This window comes from Meriones unguiculatus, chromosome 17 (assembly GCF_030254825.1).
Source record: "Meriones unguiculatus strain TT.TT164.6M chromosome 17, Bangor_MerUng_6.1, whole genome shotgun sequence".
In the NCBI taxonomy this organism is placed as follows: Eukaryota; Metazoa; Chordata; class Mammalia; order Rodentia; family Muridae; genus Meriones; species Meriones unguiculatus.
In genome coordinates, this window is record NC_083364.1 from 90098376 (window position 1) to 90111944 (window position 13569).

At 40.6% G+C, this 13569-nt stretch overlaps 1 protein-coding gene across 8 annotated transcripts in view; it reads right to left on the bottom strand.

The window, feature by feature from the left end:
- Grik1 (glutamate ionotropic receptor kainate type subunit 1) overlaps positions 1 to 13569 on the bottom strand; it is a 385942-nt gene that overhangs the window by 128827 nt on the left and 243546 nt on the right. For all 8 annotated transcript variants that reach the window (XM_060370694.1, XM_060370693.1, XM_060370696.1 and 5 more), the window contains exon 4: positions 3947 to 4128. In XM_060370694.1, coding sequence (XP_060226677.1) covers positions 3947 to 4128 — 182 coding nt within the window. The remainder of the gene's footprint in view (positions 1 to 3946; positions 4129 to 13569) is intronic.

The window sequence follows — 13569 nt, forward strand, 5'->3', positions numbered from 1 at the left end:
TTAAGGTGCATTTCATTCCATTTTTTTTCCATAAGAAGTATTAACAAGTGAGAAAATGTGATGAAGATGGAGGGAAGAGCAGGGTAGTGGTGAGAATAGCCAAAGAATGCCAGATTTACACAGGAGTGTGTTCTCAGTGGTGATTTTCATACACAAGAAGGAAGAGGTAGTAATACCAGCCTCACATGAAGAACAGAAGCAAGTGGATGTGTTTTTCTTAGACATTTTTTTAGCAACTTGCTTCAGAACTGTTGTCCATTGCATAAGAGGACATGATAACATGATTTCATAGCACCTGGCATCTAGCCACCTGCAAAGACTATCTATTTGGGAGCCTGGCTGAATGGAGAGTCAGGAGCCACTTGTCTGGGCTTCTTTACCTATCAGAGCTTCAGTTCCTTCCATTCTTAAGTAAGCATGCCAAACTTGCCTTAGAATGCAAGTCATGAGAGTGTGAGAAGCCAGCCACCGTAAGTGGCATCTAGAGAAGCCCTCCATCAATAACATAAGCTTCCTTCATTCCTTTTCTTTTTCTTTTTTTGAGTTACATTCATATCTTGACTCCCAAGTTCTTCACTCCCCGAGAGAAGGTACTTGTCTTGTTCTTTTATAGGTCAATACCCAAAGATAATAGAGTTAACTAGAGAGAATCACAGAGTGTTTGGGTAATATTTTGACCAGAAACTCTTTATTATTCAATACAATAGGTTCTAGATGTCCAATGAATCCTTACAAGGCCAATTTTGCTCCTCCATAACCAGTTCAAAAGGAATGAGAGCATTTGCACATATAATAATACATTAGCACATTTGTGACAGGTTCTTTACTCCGAACTACTTGCAAATCATTAAAAAAAAAGTCACATCAAACCTGCTACCCCCAAGGCTCAACCATTATCATGAAAGAGGGAACAAAGGGTTTGTGGTGTCACAAGGAACAGAATTCTACAGTGAATCAGTAGTTTTGGACATGATAGTGCATAAACTAATGGTAGCTGAGGCTATAAGACAAGACTATACAAGATCAAGCTATCAAAAAAAAAAGTCACAGCATGGATGGAGAGTCTAATGAAGTCACATCCTCTAGCTTTTGGCAATGTATAGCTGCTGGTGAAGATAGACTCAGTTTTTGTCAGGAATGTGTACCAGAAGAAGTTACCCATGCTCTGGGAGATAGTTTCACACACATGCTCATACAGGTAGCATGAAGTAGATTCAGTGGATTTTTAAAAGAAAAGTGGCTGAATAGCTTCTTGTAATTTTTACCAAGCTTTGCTGACCATCTTTCCACTAAAATCATCAGAAAGAGTAAACATGGTTTGAAAACTCAAGATGAAGGTGAAAGATAAGTGTTTGAAACAATGGCCAGCACAAAGATGACCTAACTCATTTCCTACCCACTTCCCCAGACCTCCATCACTAGCAGAGTTTGTTTGGAGTACTTCTCTTAAACTTTTGATTTTCATCTTAATTGTTCTTTGAATGATATAATTGGTAGGGGCATTTGAGGGTGATGTGGAAACGCCCTGGAATCTGTGAGAGTGACCCTAGCTAAGATTGCTAGTAATGGACGATACAGAGCCTGATTCTGCCATCTTCTATAACCAAACAAGGCTTTGAACAGTGGGACTAGGACACCAACCCAGCCAGAAAACCTTCAACCTACAATCTGCCCTGCCTGCAAGATGTGCTGGGGTAATGACAGTGCAGAATTCATGGCAGTGGTCAACCGATGACTATTCCAACTTGAGGCCCCTCCCACAAGAGGGAGCCCACATCTGATACTGCCTGGATGGTTAGAAACCAGAGACTGGATGGACCAGGGTAGAACCAAACACGACTGACAAAAAAGTCAATGAAATGAGCCCTCATGATATTCTGATGTACTTTACTCATACATCGGTGTTTATCCTACTTGTTACCAGAGAGGTTTCTTCTAGGAACTGATGGGAGCAGATACAGATCTGCAGTGAAACCCTTGATGGCAGTCAGGGAAGCCAGCAGAGGAGAGGGAGAAAAGTTTGTAGAAACCAGAAAGGTCAATGATACCATGACAACATTGCCCACAGAATCAAGTAAGCAGTGCCCATAAAGGCTCACAGAGACAATCAGGAAGCCTGTATGGTCTGAGCTAGATCCTCTGCGTATATTTTATTGTTGTGTAACTAGGAGTTCCTGTGGGACTCCTACTCTTGTGGGGATATCTCTGACTATTTTGCCTGTTCTTGGAACCCTTTTTCTCCTACTGAGTTACCTCATTCAACCTTGTTATGAGGGTTTGTGCCTAGTCTTATTGTAATTTGTTATGCCATGTTTGGTTCACATCCTTGGAAGGCCTGCTCTTCTTTGAAGGGAAAAGGAGAGCAGTGGATCTGGGAAGGGGAGTTGGGAGGGTATTGGAGGAGTAATGGGAGGGGAAATGGCAGTGGAGATGAAATGCATGGAAAAAGAATATAAAAAGGCATCATCACAGTACATGGGACACACAGTGAGAGAGGAAGCCAAGGATGCCAAAGATGCCAAGGCTAGTGAGGTTCTGTTTTATATAACTCAGATTTGGAAGGGAACTAAGCAGAGTTCCAGAAGAACTACACGAGTCCTTCCCTAGGGAACTACCCTAGTGACCCAACCATCTTGCACTAGACCCCACTTTTTAAAGTTTGTATTACTTCAACACACCACACCGAGGACCAAGCTTTCAACACACAAAACCAGAGAGAAACACTCAACCTATATCCAAACTGTAGGCAGTTCTAAGTAGAATCTTTTAGTACAGTCATTCAGGGGATGATACAAATGAATGGTCGCTTTCTTGAGTATGTCTGGTGCAGTCACAGTTCTCACCTTGAACTCAGGTGCTGAAGTGCTCCACAAGTATGACCATAGAACTGGGTAGCCCCAGGATACATGACTGTACCAGGAGACAACTTTCTAGTGGGTCAAGAATGCACAGTGCTCACTTCCTGGTTGTTTGCTGGGGCACTCATGAAACTGCTGTGCATTAACAACCTCTACTGTTCTTAACCATGGTGTACAATCTATATAGTGCACATTATTTAGAAATATTGATAAGGACATTGGCTTATGTGACATATCTAAAGTATAAAGGCTATATGTGGCTTCTTTTCTCCCTGACTTTTCTCCAGATTTAATTCTTGATTTTTTTTTTATTGTTACTGATTCTATTGGAAACTTCTGACTAGTATTTCTAGATGTAGTTCTGGCCAAAATCTACAATCCTGAGTATAGCACTCTAGTACCTAACATAGGTACTAGACAAAGCAACTGGACAACCTCAAGTATATCCAGCTGTTGCCACAGATCCACTGAGAATCAGTGCTTTATCTTTTATAGATTCTGAATTTTCCTTCTTGAGTGTTAGAACAAAGTGCCAGCAACTCAGTTATTGCTGTATCATCATCATTATTAATTATTAGAAACATTACTGATATCTTTCAACTGTGCAGGGTTTTTTAATTGCCTGTTTCTACCCACATTCTCTGGAAATGAAGACAAAGCATCTCATTGTCCATACAAGAGGAGTATCTTCCTTGGGTTGCTATTGTTTTGTCTCCTTTTCTGTTTTTCTTAAAATCCTGCAGCTTAGGCCAAATAGGTCTTGCCATGTAAGTAGGCATCACACAAGTGAGATGTGGCTTGATCTTCTCAGAAGATGTGAAGAACACAAATCTTTATATCACCCAAAGAATGCTGCCCTCTCCTCCCATCTGCTGGCAGGGTCCACTTACCACCCAGCACACATGAAGTAGTACACATACATTGCAATTGGCTCCTTAAAGGGGATCTGAAAATTAAAGTCTATGGTCCACCCTGTACTATGGTGTCTGGACCAGGCTGCACCAAGTGAAAGCAAAAACCAAATGCCCTATTTAAAAGAAAGATGAAATACATTTCTCCATCCTTTAACCCCTTCCCAGAACTCTTACCTGCTTAAGGATTTCAGCAGCCGTTTCATGTGAACAATCAAATATCACATAGAACTCTTTGCCTTTCTTCATCTCCTTGAGCAGAGGCTTGGCATCTTTATTCCCAGAGGGCAGCTGGCGGATTTTGATTTTAATGTTGTATCTGGAGGGAGCTTTGATGAGCTCTTGCAGACGAATTAGACCTGCAAAATGGCATCCAATCATGCATCAGAGATGGATCTGTGTTGTTTATTGCCATTTACAGTCAAAGGCAGAACATTCCCAAAATGTATCAAGCGGCCACCAACCTAAAGGTTACACTATTGACTTCCTATTTGTCATTGCTTCTCTGTTAGATAGCACCGATAATTTCCATTTGTGGGTGTGTGTGGCTTGGAAGCACAATTTTCCCATTTTGAATTTATTTAGCATGCGGCTGTCCTCTCAACCTTGCAGCCAGCACCTCAAGTCTTACACATATCAACTTCGTGACTACAAAACTTCAACAAACAAAAGCCTGATTGACGTTTCTAGAAGTATTCAAACACTTAACTCCCGTTATCGTCTTTAGAAATGTATTTTAGCAAAATTTTATTCCTGTGAATACGTGTGTGAGTGTGCTCATATGTGCAGTATATGTATCTGTGCCAGAAGAGGCCAGGAGAGGGTATCAGATCCCCTGCATCTGGAGTTACTGGCTTTTGTGTGATGACTTGAGGGAATGTTGGGAACTGAACTCTGATCCTCTTCAAGAGCAGGAAGTTCTCTTAAGTGCTGCCCCATCTCTCCCGTCCGACCACATATTATCTTGAAAAAGCTCAGTGAACACTAGAGATTTCTTGGGGTTGCTAACTTTTGTAAGCTTATCATCAAATATTTATTTATAGCATATTGTTTACCAGCTAAATAGTTGGTTTGCCTTGTATAATCTTTTGGTGCTGGCCCAATAAATTATTTGTAAATGGCTCATTATCTCTCTTGCTAATATGTTAGAAAATTGTGTTTGTTAAGTCCTTATTTGATCAAAATGTCCTATAGGATTTTTGGTGAGTATAATAGTGAAAACAGAAATGCCATTTAAAATACAACTGCTGGTAGTTGTAGCAAACTGTACACAGCAGCCTAAATTGATGGAATATCTCCTTTACCACAGCTCCGGTGTCCACCCGCGTTCCATTTCCAGTGTCCACCCGAGTTCCATTTTTCTCTAATAGAAGTTCGTTACTAGGCAAGGTGTGCAGCCGTAGAAAAGCTCCATCACATGACCCTGATAATAACTGGTGTTTGCTAGGCTGCGTGATGTTGCCTTCTCTCTCTCAAGGACTCCTATCACATTGGAAAATTGACTTTAAAAAAACGTATGCAGTTCAGTGCCTTCAGGATTTGTTAGCCAGAAGCAATCAACAGAGAATATTAAACTTTATGAGTGTTCAGATGGAAACTGTATGGAAATTGTGCTAGGCATGGTAGAGGATGCCACACGGACTCCAGCCCCTTCCAGACGTGAGGTATTTCCTTCCTTCCCTGTTGTTGTTTATCGGCCTCCCCCTCAGCAGTCCCATTTATCTTAGCTTACATTGGAAAGGCTTCCGCAACGCAGGAAAGAGTACAGCTAGTTTAACATGACACTGTTTTCAGAGTGAAATTGAGGAAAGATGAGAGAGACTACTGTAGAACCACAGTAGGAGTTAACACATATTCCACTAATCCCTTTCTTTTCATAAAAATCAAATTAGAGCAACAGTTTTCCTGCACCCCTACTCCTTTTCAGATCAGTAAAAGATCAAAACTGAAACACTCCCTTTTTAAAATTTTGCTCATTAAGCCTTATTTATTTATTTATTTATTTATTTTTGAACCACCACCAAAGGCTGAGATTGAGGTTGTGGGGAGGAATGGAGCAGTTACATATTTGTTATTTGTTTTATTAGTTAAACCTCCTAATAGCACTACAAGACAAGTTATCATGTTTATTATTTCAGATACAGAAACGAAGGCCCAAAGCAATTAAATAACTTACTCGGGGCTACAGGGATAGCAAGCAGGAACCATAGATTAAAACTATTTGTGAGTCTAATGCTCTATCTTCCCATGTCCCTGCACTGCCTTATTAATACAAGTTATTGGTGATGAGGGAACATAGAAGCTTGAAATGGTTTGGTGAGAAGGGAAAAACAGAACCAGAGACTGAGTCTCCTCTCTTCCTTTGTTCTAGCTTCATTAACTGCTGCCACATTCTTTTTTTTTTTTTTTTAACCTGAGTGTGACCGCCTAGGAGAACTCAATGTGGCCTTTAAATGAAATGGGAAAAACATTTTATAATACATTTCATATGCTGCAAAGAGCTTCTCCTTTGTTCTTTGCTGAATGGAATGTCAACCTTGAAGTACATCTTCCTCGACAGGGCCCTGCTGCCATTTAAAGTTGAAGTTCCCACTTCATTCATTCACATTCAGGAGACAATGTTGTCTGGATCCTCTTTAGATCCCAAGCCTAAACGCTGCAACACAAACACATTCTCTTCCAAGTCCTTCAAAGCTTAGGGGAGGTCTTCATCCTAGAAAGTATCACTAGGTGGGTGGAGTGTCTGTTGTCACTTGATTTCATACATAAAGCTGCCTGGGCCTACTGCCAGCCAGAGTAAGTTGCTTGTAGCAGGCTCTGGCCTTAAAGCCAAGTTTGCCTTCTCATTCCCATTAGGGTTCTTTCCTGGACATTAGTATTTCAGAGCAACCAACTGAATGTGTGGCACAACCAACTGACTTACTGTTTCAGCAAACAGAGTTTAGGCAAACAGAGAAAGCAAATTCTAGGTCAGCACACCTTGTCTTAGCATGCGTAGACTAGCTACCATCACAATAGGCTCAGAAAAGAAAAATGTGAATGCCAAGAGAGGAAGAAGAGCAGCAGGTCATCATAGAGGGTCAATTTCTAATGCAGATAATTTTCTGTTTTGGAAAACTTATCAGTAAGACTGTAAATGAGGAAACTCTGCTCTAGGTTTGTAGGATGAGTTGGTTTGGGGGAAGGAGGGATCTGCTGAGTTAAAGAACCCAATATGTGAGAAAGGCAGCGATTTTGCATCTGTCCTACCAAAGCATTTGCTGTCTTAAGCCAAGTCTTTCTGCCTTCATGAGGAAATGATGCAGAATTTACAATTTAAAAGGCTTTCTCAGTTCACAGGAGAGAAAATTTACTGAAAGCTTTCCTTTATATTTGCATTTTCAGCAATCCATCAATCATTTAACATTTCATTGGAATGACTAGTTAAAAATATTTGTTAAACAAATAATGACTTTAGGGATAGGAAATTGATTTAAGAGCAGCTCCCAGCTTTCTGACATCCTCATTTGGATGCCTGCCCTGATCAAGTGACCCAACCCTGCCAAGACTCCTGCTACAGGCAAAGCCAATGGTGCATGTCAAACTGGGAATTTGGTGGTTTTTCTAGCCCATGGAGGTGGAGGCATTTTACAGGGAAACGTAGATCAGGGTGGACCAGACAGATCCAAGTGAGTGACATATAAAACTCTGATCTCATCTTGACTCTCCATAAATGTCAATGTCACGAATGACAAAGAAGGTTCAGGAACAAAGGATGCTAAGGAGATCTCACAGTGATTTACAGTGAAAGCTGCTGGAGTATTTAGGGAAAAGAGAATGGTCCATGGCTGTGTTTGCTTGACAGCATTCTGCCATTGCTAAGCTTCACACATTTGATGGAATGTAGTGAGGCTGTAATGAAGAAAGCGTGTTTCTCAAGTAGGCACAATGATGTACCAGTGAACAAAAACAGAATATCTACAGTTTACTTTCCAGTGCTTCTATAGAGCTAAGAGGTATTATTACTCATATTTTTTTTTCATGTTGCTGGAGATAGAACTCAGAGTTTTAATCTCTATGCATTGAAACTTTGAGATGAACTGTAGTATGCTATAGAGTCTAACATGACCTGGAGCTGCTCATCTTCCTGCCTCAGTTTCTCAAGTGAGGCTTATGGAAGGGCACTGCAATGCCCCACTTATAGTTATTGCTATGATGAAAGAATAAGAGAAGATTAAAATGAATTTGGTGGAGGAAGATGAGGGAGTTTATTGCACATGCAATTAGACATTCACAATTGCGACAGCGCCTGAGTAAAGTCAGTTTGTCTCACAAGAATGTGAGCCAGGCTGCAATAGAGGTAGCATTTTAAAAGTGTCTGCGTGACCAATTGTGAACACGTTCATTGTCTTCTCTGTGTGCTTAAGCATGACACAGAAAAATACTGATCTGCATGTATATTGAGGAGCTGTGGCATGAGGTGGAGCATATGGAAGGGAACAAAGAAAACTCCCTCCATTTCCAGTGGCTGTGTAAAAATGCTCTGTGCTCTGAAATAATAACAAACCTTGCTGTTTACACTGACCCTCTTTTGTGGTATGCTGTGTGCCTCATAAATGAGTGGCTGCACCTAGACTAGTCTTCGGAAGTGTACAGGGGCTGGAGCTATTTCATGGAGAGGAAAGTGAGGCACAGCGAGGTTAATTGTCTAGATCAGCCCTGAGAATGAGTCACAGATGTCAGGAATTGGAAGGGACTTTAAAGGTCAAAGCCCTACTTGATTCAGGAATACCTTCACAGAGCTGCTGAAAACCTCTTGCTTTGAGAGATTCTCTCCTGTACACTGCAGTCCAATCTACTAGGGGTGCTTTCCTTCCATAAAATGAGTTTCAGTTCAAAAGAAAAGTGCCTCCATTTTCTTGAGTCTTAATCCAATTCCCTGTTCATTAAACCATACGAGTAGGTTTGATGCTGTAAAAATGAGTGTAATAAACCGTTGGGACCCGAAGATCAGATCATACATTTTAAATGTTAATTTCATCTTCATTTGAACTTAGAAACATGCAAAATGGCATTTCACAAATGTGTGGGTATATTAATATACCCACATCTAATAGGATTCTTAAGGGCATCTATGTATAAATTGGGAATCTTCCAGAGGGAAGGAAAAATCAGAGCTGAGAAATGGAAATGAGAGACATGAATTACCTGGGGAAATGCAGCATGTCTTACTGCAAATCTTTAGAATATGATTTTTCAAAACTACAACAACAACAACAGAAAGGTAAGTTGGAAGTATCCCCAAGGGGGAAAAACACATCTCTTGATTACAAAGGAACTCATGAAGGAACCTAACCCAAATATTTTTAGATTCACTATGTTACAGTAAATTCCAGCAATTTATTTTGGTTCTGAATACTCGATAATATCTACTGTTGCTAAAAGCAATATTCCTTGCATACAGACCCAAATACTGGTTTCCGAAGTAGAACTCCAAAGTTTTTCAGAGTTCCAGACAGAGAGCTGATGAAAACACATCAAAGAAGAGGGACTAAAAAGAAGTGAAAATTGTAGATGTGGTAGGACCTGGTAGCAAGGACCTTCTGTTCCTCTTATTTCACGGGCATCACGGGCAGGCACAGAGTGAATGTCACTTGAACATCACTGATGGTCTAACAACACAGTGGGCTAAGTTGTGCAGAGAGAAAGTGAAAGATTCGCTGTCTCTGAGGCGACACAGACTCCCCTCCATTTTTGCTGGTAGCCGCTGGGTAAATGCTAGGGAATTTACTGGACATTAAAGCCGCCTTTACTGGACTCGTAAGCCGCCTTTTTGAATACAGTCTTCAGGGCAGATATCTCACCGGTTCCTAGGATGGTTGGGACATTAAATGATTTAACTAGGATTTTCCAAGGGTACATGGCATGTGGGCATTCAAGAACCAGTAATTATTTGTATGTTTGTATTTCTCCATAGATTCTCTCAGGATTTATTCTTTTCAGTCACTGACGTTTCTTTCTATGTTAATCTCACTTCAAATTCATCCTCGCTGAATGTACATGTATACAATGGAATTTGATTCAGACACAAAGAATAATAAAACTATAAAATTTTCAGGAAGAAGAAAAGGACTGGAAAATATTATATTAAGTGAAATAACCCAGACCCAGGAAGACAAACTTTGTATATTCTGTCTCATATGCAGATCCTAGCTTCTGGTTTTTATATGGGTGTATTTATGTGGGAGTGAGTCTAGGCAAAGTTCAGTAAACTAGAGGGAAACTTGTGAGAATGTGAGAATAGGCTTTTAAGGACAGTGGGGAGGGTAATAAAATATATGTGTCATGAATGGTAAGGTGAAATTGCTCAACAGGCAACAATACTTGCTTTGCAAGCCTGACTACCCAAATGGCATCCCTAGAACCACTTGCCTACACACACACATACAGAGAGAGAGAGAGAGAGAGAGAGAGAGAGAGAGAGAGAGAGAGAGAGAAAGAGACAGGAAACTCTGCTCTAGGTCTGTAGACAGAGAAACACACACATACACACACACACAGAGGAGAGAGAAAGAGAAAGAGAACATACATCTGGCCACACACACACACACACAGAGAGAGAGAGAAAGAGAGGGAGAGGGAAAAGGAGAGGGAGAGGGAAAAAGGAGAGAGAGAGGGAAGAAGGGAGAGAGGAACTGATGTTTTCTGTTTTGAAAAATTTATCACTAAGCCTGTAAATGAGGAAACTCTGCTCTAGGTCTGTAGACACAGAGACACACACACACACAGAGGAGAGAGAAAGAGAGAGAGAACATACATCTGGCATAGGGTTTTGAGACCTCAAAGCCCACTCACAATGATACACCTCCTCCAACAAACTCATGCCTCCTAATGTTTCCTAAGAGTTTATCAACTGAGGACTAAGCGTTCAAATATATGGGACTATGGGACCATTCCAACCACCACAGTGATTTAACATAAAAAAAATATCCTTGTTCTAAAACTTTAAGACTATGTGTGATGTAATGACTAGTAATCATTGCACACTGGTGAGCATCTCATGTGGTTGCAATGGATTCAGGAAATCATTTAAGGAAATCATAAACTAACAAAGCAGGGAATGAACAGCAACAAAAAGTCTCTCAAGAGCCACATGCCATGAGTCCAGGACTGGGTTGCCTGTTAGGGACTCATTGACTTAAGAATTCAGTTCTTTGTAGTCACATTCACATACAAAGTCCAGACTACTTTCCCTCAATCCAGACCCTCCTACTCACAGTTCCCCTTGATGGCTATGTGGGTCTAAAATTCAAATTTAGCACATTCATGACCTATGACGGCTAGTTTTCAGTATCAACCTGCCACAACCTAACACCACCTGGAAAAGAATCTCAACTGAGGAATCATCTAGAAGAGGATAGCCATGACATGTCTTTGGGCCATCATCTTGATTAGTAGAAGAGGGAAGTCCCAGCCAGAATATGGAAAGTATCATCACATGGACTGGGTTCTGAGCTGCATAAGAGTAAAGGAGGCAGGCAACATACACACATTCATTTCTGTCTGCTTCTTTCTCTTGCTTCCATTGACATTGTAGTACAGGGTGTGTTTGAATGATGGATCAAAGAGTAAAAAGTGTGACCAGCTGCTTAACGTCCTGCCTTGGCCTCCCAGAAATAGTGGCTTGTTATGGACTGTAACCCGGAACTGTATGCTAGATAAACCCTTTTGGTCACTAGGTTGCTTTGGGTCAGGGGATTTAAGGACATGAACATACAGGAAAGTAGGACAATGCCCATCTGTCTTCTTACAGGTTAGTTGTACCCATTTCTTTACTGTCTCAGGTGATGGCAACTCTATCTTTCAGCTCATGTCAAAGCAGATGAGACTATCTTTTACTCACCTCCCTGTCTACCGACCTCCACTGCCTCAAATATTGTTATCATTCAGGTTTGTTTTTTAACTCACAGGTATGAAAAGTCATAGGCTGCCTTTCCTTTACCACAACATTAATAGTACTTAAGACAGAACATGGATTTCCTGTTCTTACCTACTATTTAAAAATAAACTTACCATATGGCATTTGTCTCATGTCAAAGGAATGCAATATGTTTTCCTTGACATATGACTCGACTGAAATGCCAGCAAAACTTTGCTACTTTGGGAGAGTTATGGGAATATGCTCCTTCCCTTACATTAGTCCAGGGAGGCAAATGTCTGCAACCTGAAGTGCCTTGAGTTTCTCAGATAATTGAGTTTTGTACTTCAAAGTCGGTGTCATGCTGACACAAAGTAGTGATAGATACGTAAGACAGCTTTAAAAAGCTGTCAAAACAGGATAAAATGACGAGCTGGGAATATCCATGATGCTGCTTACACAGCTTTCTCAGAGACTTTTCACTCTTTGATCCATCATTCAAACACACCCTGTACTACAATGTCAATGGAAGCAAGAGAAAGGGGCATACAGAAAAAGCCTGCAAATGGGTGTCACATTCAGAGCTCAGAGTGTAAATCTTGCTCAGCTTCTAAGGCATTTCCGGTGGTGCTTGTTGCTCTCTTACTCCAGTGCTAGCACCTGCATTTCCTGGCTTGGTTTCTGCAGTAGCAATATGGCAGATGGTCATGACCACTTTCCCTTTCCTAGAGTGCTTTATCAATACAACAACGAGCACAATCCATTAATATACTGTTTATTTGATTCTTTCCAATACATCGTCCAGTGACTTTCCATTTCCTACAGAACACAAATTTTTCCAGGGATCTCCAGTACCTACAAGATCCGTCAATTCCTATCCCTGAACTCTCCTACAACCAGTCTTAATGCTTCAACTTTTGCCCAAACATCAGTTTTATAGTATGACATGATCCCAGGCAATGAAAATTGTATTTCAGCTTCCAGGTTTTTCCATATTTCTTATGCTATTTTTTCTTTCTTCCACATTTTTGTATGTTTGAAAAACCACATCACTTTATTGAGGGTGGATGAATTGTTTGTTCTTTAGGCTCACATAGAAAATAAATATTTGAAGTCAGTGTCTTCTATTTTGTTTTGGTTCACTGGTGAATTACAAATGCCCAGAACAATCCACAATAACAGAGTAAACACTCAGAAAATATCCAGACAGAATAGGACAGAATTATTAAATATAAAAAGTACTCTCAGAGGGTGGACTTATGGTGGAATATGAGTTTGAGTCTTACAGGAAGCAGTAGCTTCAGCATGGGAAGTTAAATCATGCCTTACACAGGGGAGTGCAAAAACTATAGCAGTACCATTCTGTGACAATAGCCCCACTGGCTTAGGCCAGGGAAGAAGCTCTTTCAAAATCAAGAAATGCTCTACCAGGAGTCCTATGGAATGGTTGGAAACCCATGCTTTCAATTATGCTAAAGCTGCTCGCTTGATCCTTTACAAGCATTTCGTCAAAGCATCACCACATGGCTCTGCTCTGCAGATGTGCAGATCCCAACAGTAGCTCCTTTTTTTCCTATGTCTTACCTTTTTTTTCTTTTGTAGCTGAAACATTCAGACATTTAAACCTCACTCACATATCTTGCACTTGAACATTCTTAATGACCATATGTGTACAATTAAGCAAGGGCCAGGACAATTGAGCAATTAGAAAGGAAGTTCTAAGCACAAGATCAGCCGGAGACTAGAGTAAGCTTGTATGAAAGCGCCCTTCTACTGTTGCTAGCCTATGTTTGGGGTAGGGACTAAATGTGCTAATGTGCTTAATGAAGTCTAAAATAATGACTCAAGATACTCTATAAATATATTCAAGGTTTTTATCTTATTTGTGGAGAAAGACTGAGAG